This window comes from Aptenodytes forsteri, unplaced genomic scaffold (assembly GCF_000699145.1).
Source record: "Aptenodytes forsteri isolate BGI_AS27 unplaced genomic scaffold, ASM69914v1 Scaffold83, whole genome shotgun sequence".
NCBI classification, from domain to species: Eukaryota; Metazoa; Chordata; class Aves; order Sphenisciformes; family Spheniscidae; genus Aptenodytes; species Aptenodytes forsteri.
In genome coordinates this window covers 6,841,004-6,850,909 of record NW_008795371.1, presented here as the reverse complement: position 1 = coordinate 6,850,909, position 9,906 = coordinate 6,841,004, and the positions used below count along the sequence as shown (strand labels likewise).

The 9,906-nt window shown below is 54.7% G+C and overlaps 1 protein-coding gene across 1 annotated transcript in view; it reads right to left on the bottom strand.

The window, feature by feature from the left end:
* Positions 1-9: 9 nt before the first annotated feature.
* LOC103899933 (proprotein convertase subtilisin/kexin type 6) overlaps positions 10-9,906 on the bottom strand; it is a gene marked incomplete at its 3' end in the record, with an annotated part of 28,669 nt that continues 18,772 nt past the window's right edge. The window contains exons 8-16 of the mRNA XM_009280498.1: positions 9,083-9,295; positions 7,544-7,644; positions 5,817-5,920; positions 5,242-5,359; positions 3,954-4,142; positions 3,577-3,713; positions 1,372-1,551; positions 654-756; positions 10-36 (exon numbers count right to left, since the gene is read on the bottom strand). Coding sequence (XP_009278773.1) covers positions 10-36; positions 654-756; positions 1,372-1,551; positions 3,577-3,713; positions 3,954-4,142; positions 5,242-5,359; positions 5,817-5,920; positions 7,544-7,644; positions 9,083-9,295 — 1,172 coding nt within the window. The remainder of the gene's footprint in view (positions 37-653; positions 757-1,371; positions 1,552-3,576; positions 3,714-3,953; positions 4,143-5,241; positions 5,360-5,816; positions 5,921-7,543; positions 7,645-9,082; positions 9,296-9,906) is intronic.

The following is a 9,906-nucleotide window of genomic DNA, read 5'->3' as shown; positions in this document are numbered from 1 at the left end:
CCGAAAAACCCTGCGGGGCACGAGCTCACGCACATCCTGGGGAAGGAACCGAGAGTGCCCGGGCTTTGGTGCCAACAGCCAGCCACCTCACGGCAGTCAGGTGCCTGCCGTTGTCCTCTTGCCCGCAGCATTCGGGGCGTCCCCCAGCCTTGGCAGCAATTTGGGCTCATTTACTTCTTATTCTTAAGATTTAGGCTGTCTTGAACGTCGTGGGTTTGTAATAAAGAGCCGGGGACTCTCTTGGCCAGCAACCCCGACTATGGGTAAACTTTCCCTGGGCCAGCCCAAGAGATTGAGGAGTGGAAACCCCAATTGCAGAAGTGATTTGGCACCTCAGCTAGCTGTCCCTTGGGTGTGGGTGACCCCAGCCAGTGAAGCCAATGCTTTGATTATGATTATTTGATTATTTGATTATTTGACATGCCCCAGCATGATTACACAGCCAACATCCTCCAGGGCTTTCCAGCTCCGTGTCCCCCACCCCATCATACCCTAGACCAGGGCAGGGATCCCATGCCTCCTCCTCCCTCATTTTCTCTCTCATACACTTCTTTCTCTGTGCAAGCATCTATCACCCACGCTGGGGTGCAAGCCCTGGGTAAAGACACTGCTGCTGCCCGGGGACCCTGCAGGGACACCCCACCACCCCTCACCTGCCAGTTTTCACGCTGCCCAGGCTGTAGTGGATGCAGTTCAAGCACTGGTCGGCACTGGGGCCGTCGCAGCCCTGGTCACCGCACTCGGGGTGGCACGGACCTGGGAAGGGAGAGACCAGCTCAGTGGGGGGAGAGGCTGAGCATCCCCCAGACCCCACTGCCAGGATGCTCTGAGCACACCCTCCCTGGATGATGGATGTGGGGAAGGGGCTGGGGACCCTCTGCCTATCTTATCCTATATCTATTATCTTACAGATCTTATATATCTTATCCTATCTATCCTATGGAGCTGCATGGCTCCAGGTGCTCACCCCTCCTCCAGCTCATCCTCCCCGGCACAAATCCCACCTGGCCATCCTCTGGCTAAACACCCTGGTGCAGGAGCAGCTTTGAAAGAGGGGCCAGACCTGCTCCTTGGGGACCGGCAGGGATGCCTGCCCGTGCCCGCGCCGGAGGCGGGGGAAGGTGGGCAGAGGAGCTTTTTTTACTCCTCAGACGGCTGCACCAGCAATTTGTGGCGGGAGCGCTGGGACGGGGCATTTTGCTACCTTCTAATTTCGCCGTCCTGCTGCCCTGTGCCGGCCGCAGGCACCACTCCTCCCAGCCTACCTTGGCCCTGGGCAGGATCAGGCCTCGTGTCTCCTCCAGTTTATCCGGGTTTGCATTTTCCCGGGTACTTTGGGGGCGACAACGTGGCAACTTGGCCAGCACTTACCTGCGTACTCCTCCTCCTCCTCTGCCACCTCCACCTGGCTCTGCAGGAAGGCAGCTCTCGACGGCTCCGTCTCCGATGCCGGCACCTCCAGCATTCTCCCACGGGACTGGGGGCTGCCCAGTGCAGTGTAGGGGTGCTCAGCTGTCCCATAGAAGAGGAGGCTCCACTCCTTCAGCTTCCCTGTGGGACAGGCACAACGTCACCCATCCTGCTCCCCATCTCGCTCCCCATCCCGCTCCTCTCCAGGGGACCCAGCTTTGGGGGAAGCAGGAGGAGGATGGACTGGACCATCAGGGCTTCACCACTGGCACGGCAATGCAGAAGCAAACAATGAACACCCAGAAATGTTCATGAGCCCCTGAGCTCCCAGCCCACACGAATGCAGCCTTTTAAGGCACCTATAAGGGATTTTTTATTCTATAACTCGTCTGATGAACCGCAGCATCACCATAGCCTTCATGCCCAATGTGCAGAGAGAACCATTAACTTTAAAAGCTCCATAATGGAGGATTATTTCTGTCTGACAAAAGCCGCCTGGCACACGCCGGATTATTTCTTGCTGCTGTTGTTCCAGCCACCTGCCTATCCAACATGTCAGAGGTCTGAGCTCAGTGTCCCCCAAAAACACTGTGGGGGTCACTGGAACCTGTGCTGCACCCGGGGGCTGGGGACTCCCACGGCCTTACACCCACACTGGGGTCCTCCCCAACCCACACCACTTTGGGGAGGGGGTCCAAAAAATGCTGCTGCTTCCCTCCAGTGCTGTTTTTCTTTCAATTCCCCATCAACGCGAGTCACTTCACGCCTGCAGCATGCTCGGCTTTAACTACTAATCCCCGCGTTTCCAGGAAGGGCTTAAAATTTCCAACACCCAAATCCCTTGGCTCTCCAAAAGGGCTGAGAGGACCCACCTGCTGCAAGTGAATAGTGCCAGCATGGAGCCTGCGAAGGGGTGAGCTTGGGCGGCATCAGCCGGGGAAGAGCTCAGCCGCGCACCTCCACCAAAAGAATTAAATTTGCTTTAAATCTAAAATGTCCCACACAAGGAAAGCCCAGGCTGCATGGGGCTGATGCTGGGGATGCAGCAGTGCCAGCAACAGGACACCCATAGTATTTAATTGGTAATAAATTAACCAATTTAATTGGTTTAATTTAGTGGTCTTAAATTAACATTTAATACCCGTTTCTGCCGCGGGCTGGGAGCATTGTCCCTCTTTTTCCTCCCACTTTGCCATCTCTGCTTCAATGCCGGTGCAGACCCTTTGAGGGGGGTGACTTAATGCACTTGTTTTCATTTCGTTTTGCAAAGCTGGGTAAAGCCGAGCCCTGATGCCTGCAAGGGGCTCAGAAGCACCCACTGTAAACTGTAAATACAGGGAGAAAAGCAGCTCTGTGAGCGCTTCACTGCTGCTCTCCGAGTTCAAAAGATTTCGGGTGAAGACAGCAAACAGAAACACTTTCTGCACAATGAACCCCCACATGCACCTCCTGCCAAAAAGTTGTGTGGGAGAGGTTTTTAATATACTCCTGGCTTCCTATCAATGAGCGTGTGGATTTTAACACCCCCGCAACGCGCGCCAGCCCCAGGCAGGATGCTTCATGCCCCGCTGCCACCAGCCGGCGAGGCGGCTGCCCCTTCCCGGCGGGGCCGGATCCCGCCAGCCTGGCTCCTTTGCCAGGAAGGGGTCAGGGAGCAGGCGGCCAAGCTGGGGAGGGGGGGGACACGTCGGGGTTGGGGACACGCAGGGGGCCAGGCTGAGCCCAGCCACCCCCTGCCAGTGCAGTGGCAGCCCGGGGAGGATGTCCGTCCGTCCGCAGCCCGAGGGGCATCATCCCCTTGCGCCATTGCACAACCAGCCCACGAGCCAGATGTCCCAGCAGCGAAGCAAAACAAACAAACAACAATTACAGCTCCTGGGTTTCCTCATTTTGACTCATTACGGTTTAATTTTGGAAACCTGGCTCTCGGTTGCAGTGAGATTGCTGCTGGGAGAAAACACACTCCTGGCTCAGCCAGACAGGCAGCCTCCTGCGCTCAGGGCTGAAGTTTTATTCCCATTTTTGAAAAATTTGGGCAATACAGTTTTGCTGAAGACCATAAAACTCACAGCAAAAGTTACAGCCAAGCGAAGCAGCCTGCAAAGAGCTTTGGGGGCGAGGGGGACCAGCGGGCGCTGGGGGACATGGGTGCTGGGGGACCCTTACCTTGAACCGCGGGGTTGCGCACTTGGGATGGCATGTCGTGGATCTCCAGGGTCCACTCCCCCGCTGCCCGCTCCCCCCAGCAGTGGACGGTCATGAACTCCCAGCCCTTGAACCCCTCGTTGGAATGGTCGAACACCCTGCAACGGTAATGCCGTGCATCAAGAAGCGTGACTTTGAATGTCTTATTTAATCGGAAACGGTAGATAGGTAATTAAGGATTTTAGGGATCCTTGCATGCACCCACCCTTGCATGGAGCCCTCCTGCAGCCAAGACCCGAGCACGCCCCCCATCTTCCCAAAAAACCCGAGGAAAACTTGCAGCAACCCCCTAGACGAGGATGCTGCCCAGCCCAGACGTGTGCTCTGGCTGCTCTTACCTCCTGGCAAGGAGCTGCGACCTGGTCCCTGCTGGAGAGACGAGGCTGATCTGGAGGTCGCCCCGGCGCGGGTGCGAGATGCTGAGCCGCACCACGACGTGCTCCAGGTAGAGCACGTGCTGGTCGCGATGCTCGGCGCAGGCGCTGCTGAGGGTGCTGGCACGCAGCACGTGGTCCGCCCGGATGTACCTGCCGGGGACGGGCAGAGCATCGCGTCGGGGACGGCAGCGCTCCCCAGTTCCCAGCAGCCTGGACGCCCAGTTATATTTGAACCTGGTCTCCTACTGCTTCGCGGCAAAAATTATCTCATCCTCCATTGCAATACAGTGTCCTAGCACAGGAATTTGCTGAATTGCTCGATGGTAATGAGATGGGTTTGAACTGCCTCTAAGATCTATGCCTTATGGGCTGCGAGGGCGCTGCTTTATTATAATTATCAGTGCAGCGTTCCTCTTTGGGTTGTAATTAGTGTCTGTATCAGATAAATAGTTTCATGAACACACTTGGCTCCAAATTCATTCCTGCTTTGCATACGCAAGTCTTTCCGAAGGGACTGCTTTTCTGATGAACAACTCAACTTGCTCTACAGCCAGGCAGTGGTAAACCAGGAGCGTCCATTTGGTCATATCCCTGATCCCACCCTTTAACCTAGCAGGGACAGACCTACCAAGGATGAGATGTGAACCTAAGCTGGTTTGAACCTGAAGCCAAATTCAAAGAGACCCCAGGCACTGGAAATTTGGGAACCCTTGCAACAAAGCACTGTTTTTTGGTGCCTTCCATCAAGACGAGGTGTTTGGTGGAAGAGGGAGGAGAGCCCAACCCATCACCACTCGTGTAGGACCCAGCAGGCGAGTTGGTTTTGGTCTCCCTAAGCCGTTTCCATAATGGCAAACAGCACTGTCAGCCCTCAGAAAATCCCTGCTGATCACCCACCTGGGAAGCAAAAGCACAGAAAGGGCAAAAGTAAATCACCTGCCATCAAAGCTGGTCCCAGAGAGCCCCCGTGGGACCCACTCCTCACCGAGCCGTAGGCACAGACACTGGGTGGGAACTTCTGGATCAATAAACAGACCTTGGGGTGGACAGTGCGGGTCGCTCTGACCATAAAATCCACGAACATCACCTCACCTGCACACGGGCTTGTCCCGGCCACCCCGACTCCTAATTTCCCTTTCCAAATGCCGGGACAGCGGCTGAGCCTTTGCATCGCGAGGGCCAGCTCGACCAAAGCTCCTTCCAAGCAGCCATGTGCCCCAGGACAGCCCCCTCACCCCACGACACTCACTTGGGCACTCTGTCCAGGCTTCCCACGCAGACGTGCTGGGGAGGAACTGCCTTCCACTTCTTGGCTTCCACCACAATAGCGTCTGCATCCACCAGACCGAAGCCATATAGATGGCTAACTGGAAAGAGAGAAGACTCAGAAACCCGCTGCCTTCCAAGCAGGGACCAGTAGCTCCTCCTTGGTTCCTGGCGGAGCATCCTCCAACTGTCGGAGGTGTGGAGTTGACCCCATTGGGGTACAAGGCACTCCAACATGCGGAGGTCATCACCCTGCCCGAGTTACACCCCAAATCCATGTTGGCACCATACAAAACCCATTGCTGGGAGCAGCCCACCGAAAGGAGCAGCCAATGCTGCAGCTCAGGACAGCCTCCACCAAGCAAGGCTTCCAAGCATCTTGCCCCATGAATTACTGCCCTCTCCTCCCTCCGCTCAACAGCCTGATGGTAGGAGCCACCGAGCCAGCTGAGAGCGGCCATCCAGGGCGAACGCTCCTACGAGCGAAGCTCTGGGGACCTTTATTTTCCTTTTCATGGCCATTTTTGCCATGCCGCGTCCGCCCCCGCAGCCCCTCACCTTTATGCCCTGCGCCATTGGTCTTCCAGTCGGCCGCTCGCAGGTGCACCGGCCGTGAGGTTTTGACCAGCAGATGCTGGACATCCCTCCAGGTGAGCAGGGGGCTGCAACAACACTTGGCTCATGGGATGGCTCTGCTGCCTCCAGTCTTCCCAGCAGCAGCAGGGACCCCCACTGAGTTAAAAAAAAACCCCAAAACTCTTTCCTGCTCCAAAAGAACATGAATCGATGATTTAAATGCTAACACCCTGCCTGGAGGTTGGCCATCACTTGGGGTGCCCCAGCAGAGGGGGTTGCCGCAGGGAGGGATGCCATGCGCCCATGGGCATTGCAGGATTTATTCCTGGCCCAAGGGTATTTGGCTCTCACGCTCTGGGGTATAACTGGAGGAAATCAGGAAGGTTTTCCCTATTTTCTTGCAGGAGACTGGGAACAAAGAACATCCTGAGGCAGGGTACCGGGCTCGGCAGCTCACCGATACACACTGCTGAGCAAACCTTCCCTTTATAGGAATAACGGCAAAAATTGCTGGAAAAAACCCTGGCCTGCTCATTTAACAGAAAAATGAAACCCAAAGTGTTTCCAACCCCCTCCCCAGGCAGGGTTTGCATGACGTTTGTGTGTTCAGGGCACTGGACACTAAGCGCTGTGTGCTTTTGAGCCCCCCACAAGACCCCCAGCCTGGGATATTGCCGAAGAATTTTCCATGCTTTTCTTACGTTCAGTTCTTCAGCATCTTGCACTGGGATTTATATTGCTCTCGAGCAACATTTAAGAACAGAAATTCAATTTATTCCTTCTCACCATAATGGAGTGCCTGAGCACCAAACCCTGGTACTTAATGTTGCGTTTTATGCCTCAGCTAAACAATACAAAAATTACATCTAACGCTTTTAATATATTTGTAATGAAAACGGCATCTCCAGAAACGTGCTCACCCGACCTGGGTGCTGGGATTAAACTGGACGAGAGGGACTGCAGCCAACAGGCTGTGACTGCTGTCCCTGGACGCAAGCACAACGCTGCCCTGCGGCTTATTCGCAGACTTAATTTATTTCCACTCCATAAAAATAATAATAATAGTGAGAAGCTCGTGAGAAGCTCATGAGAAGACGCTCCATGGAGCAACACGGGGATGCCCAATGGGTGAGCCTGGTCCCCTGTGGGGCTGCTCCTGGGCTGGGGGACCATGATGGGACCAGGATGGGACCAGGATGGGACTGGGATGGGGACAAGAGGCAAAGAGCAGCTCTTTTGAACCGGGGAGCGTGTCACTGCTGGTCACACCACATGGGTTTTTGACATTATGCAAAAGTAGTCCTTTTCCCCCAGAAATGAAACACTAGCTGAAAACCATCACTTCTACAGACATTTTCCATTTTCCATTATGTTTTCTGACTTTTTTTTTCCAGGAAGTATTTATAAAACTCCTGTTGGAGCCGGCTGTCAGCGGTTTCAATGCACCAAATGAAAAGCCTGACTTATCTCACCAACCCCAACTTTTCAACAGATGGCAACAAGTGAAGAATTAGCTCAATAAAACACCTGCAGGAACATTAGATGCAAAACAACAACGCTGTATCAAACCTTGCCAAAAAGGAGCAATTTAGAATAACTTTGCCCCATTTTGAGTTGCTCCAGAGCAACCTTTTCTCTTTTTGGTTTTGCTTGCCAGCTCCTAAATTTGGAAACATCCCCCTGCAAGCCTGTGGCGAGGTTACACTTACTTTGCCTCCAAAGCCAAGGCGATGATGCCCGCGACCATGGGGGCGGACACAGAGGTGCCCGTGTGGCCGTCCGTGCAGCGGTGCCGGAGGTCCGTGGTGACCTGTGGAGAGAGGAGCTGCAGCCCCGTGCTGCTGGAGATGCTCCCGGCGCAGGTGCTACCCCATCGAACACCCCAGGTTTGCTTGGGATGCTGCCAGCGGGGAGCTGAGCCTGCGGGTACCCAAACCTGCCGTGGCTACCATGCCACCAGGGTGCTCTGAGCCCCCAAAAATGGGCGGCGCATGGGAAAACACCCCTGCTTACATTTTTCTTTGCTCAAAGGTGCAAAAAATATTTGAAGGGGGGGAAAAAAAGGCAATTTTGCTGCGGGTCAGCTGGAGGAAAAGCCGTGGATGGAGTGGTGTGAGCAGGGTAGGGCTGGTGTGAGTACGCACCCATGGGTGCATGTTGAGCTATGCCATATTAAATGCTTTCCTTAAAAGCTCCAGTTCCTGGTGTCAGGCAAGAATTTCCATTTACATGGGGAAACAAGGAAAAAAAAGCCATTTCCAGCTTTTTCATTTCAGGGCAGAGCACGATGCTTGGGTACCAAAAGAGCGGAGAGAGGAGGTGGGCAAAGAGATGTTCTGTCAGTTACATTTTTAAAAGGCTCCTGGGTTTTGAGTTAATCTGGTAATTTTTGGAGGGGGGGGACACATGCCACCCAGTTTCTCCCCGAGGTGCCCCTGGAAGCTGCTTTTTTGCCCAGTGATGCTCCAGCAGCCCTGGGCTGGTGCTGGCCTCAGCCATGCAAATGCTCCTTAGTGCCATGAAAATGGCCCCAAGAAGGCACTTGGATTCTGGAAATTAATCTGTTAGGGGCCAAACAAGTCACTCTTGAATTAAAAAATAAAATAGACTTGTAAAAAACCCACATTTTTTGTCAAAAAACTAATTTGGGTGGAAAACTCCCTCCCACCTTGGGTAAGGCACTGTGCTGGTGGGGGATGTTTTACTGCCCGAGGTTTGGATGATGCACGGGGACATCGGTAACGAAAGCCTTGCTGTGACAAGACCACAGCAGCTGTTGGGACAGGGCAAATATAGCCTGGGTGGCAGGGAAAACCAGACTGATCCACACGTGCACAAGCTTTCACGCAATTCCTGGGCTCCAAAAAGTCTCTGCAACCCCAGTTGCCACATCTCTGCCAAACACCTGCATCCTCCCTCTTTTTTCTCTGTCTCAGGCTAAAAATCCTCAAAATTCCCTTTTTATAAGCACAGGACAGCGAGCAGGCACTTTGGGGGACAGGTAAATATTTGCATGGGTATTTTTGCAAACCTCCAGCCCTTTCACCCGTTTACCAGGGAAAACACCACATCCCTGAGCTCTTCCCAAGGACCAGAGCAATTCTGGCCCCACCATAAAAAAGCACGAGCAAAACCCACCGCCGGGCTAAGGGCAAAGCCCGGCTCTTACAACTGAGCCATCATCCAGCCCAGCCACGCAGAAAATATCCAGGGGATGCTGCCCCACTTGACATCGGGGTAAAACTTACTATTTTCCGTTCGTAAAAAGCCCCGCTGCTGTAGGTGGTGGCGAGGGTGGAGGCGCACTCCTCCAGGTACCAGGGCTTGTAGCCGTTCTCGGTGGTGCTGCTGATGGAGATGGTGTAGATGCTGTTGGTGTAGCCATCACAGGAGCAGTAATCGCCCTCTCTGCCGCCGTTCCCTGATGCCCAGACGAAAATGGACCCCAAGCCCCTGCGGCCCTGCAGGCAGAGAGGGGACAGGGGGTGAGAGGAGGCGTTTGATCGGGATGAGCGGCTGTCTTGGCGGAGGGAGGAGGGGGCAGCCCTCCCCCGGTGCTGGGATGCCATCGATAAGCCTGATTTTTGGGTCAGGAGGTAGGGTTTGGTTAGGGTGGAAGGATGGGTCCCATCCTGCCCAGCGCTCAGCCCCCTGGATCAGCCCCTGCAAACGTGCTTCTTGGCTCAGCCAGCCCCAGTTTTACAGGCAGCGACTCCCAGCGAGGATGGAAGAGCCTCCGGCGACGGGGATTTTGGCATCTTCCATGGGCTCTCATGGGGTAAAACATCCCGGGTGCTCAGAGCCCCTGGACCAGGCAGTAACACCAGTGCGGTGCTTCCTGGGGGTGCAGGGATGGCCTCACGGGAGAAACTGGCAGGAAACCCCCCAAACCCCACCACTCCCTCACCCCAAGCCCGCAAAGTCCCTTGCAAACCCACCCAAACCACCAGAAACCTTCCCCCTGCCTATCTTTTAGGTTTCTTTCATTTGTTTTTTATTTTTTAACTCCAGCCTGTTCTCCCCCCCACCCATCGCTTGGCAGGAACATCTGATGGAGCCGTCCCCACCGGGT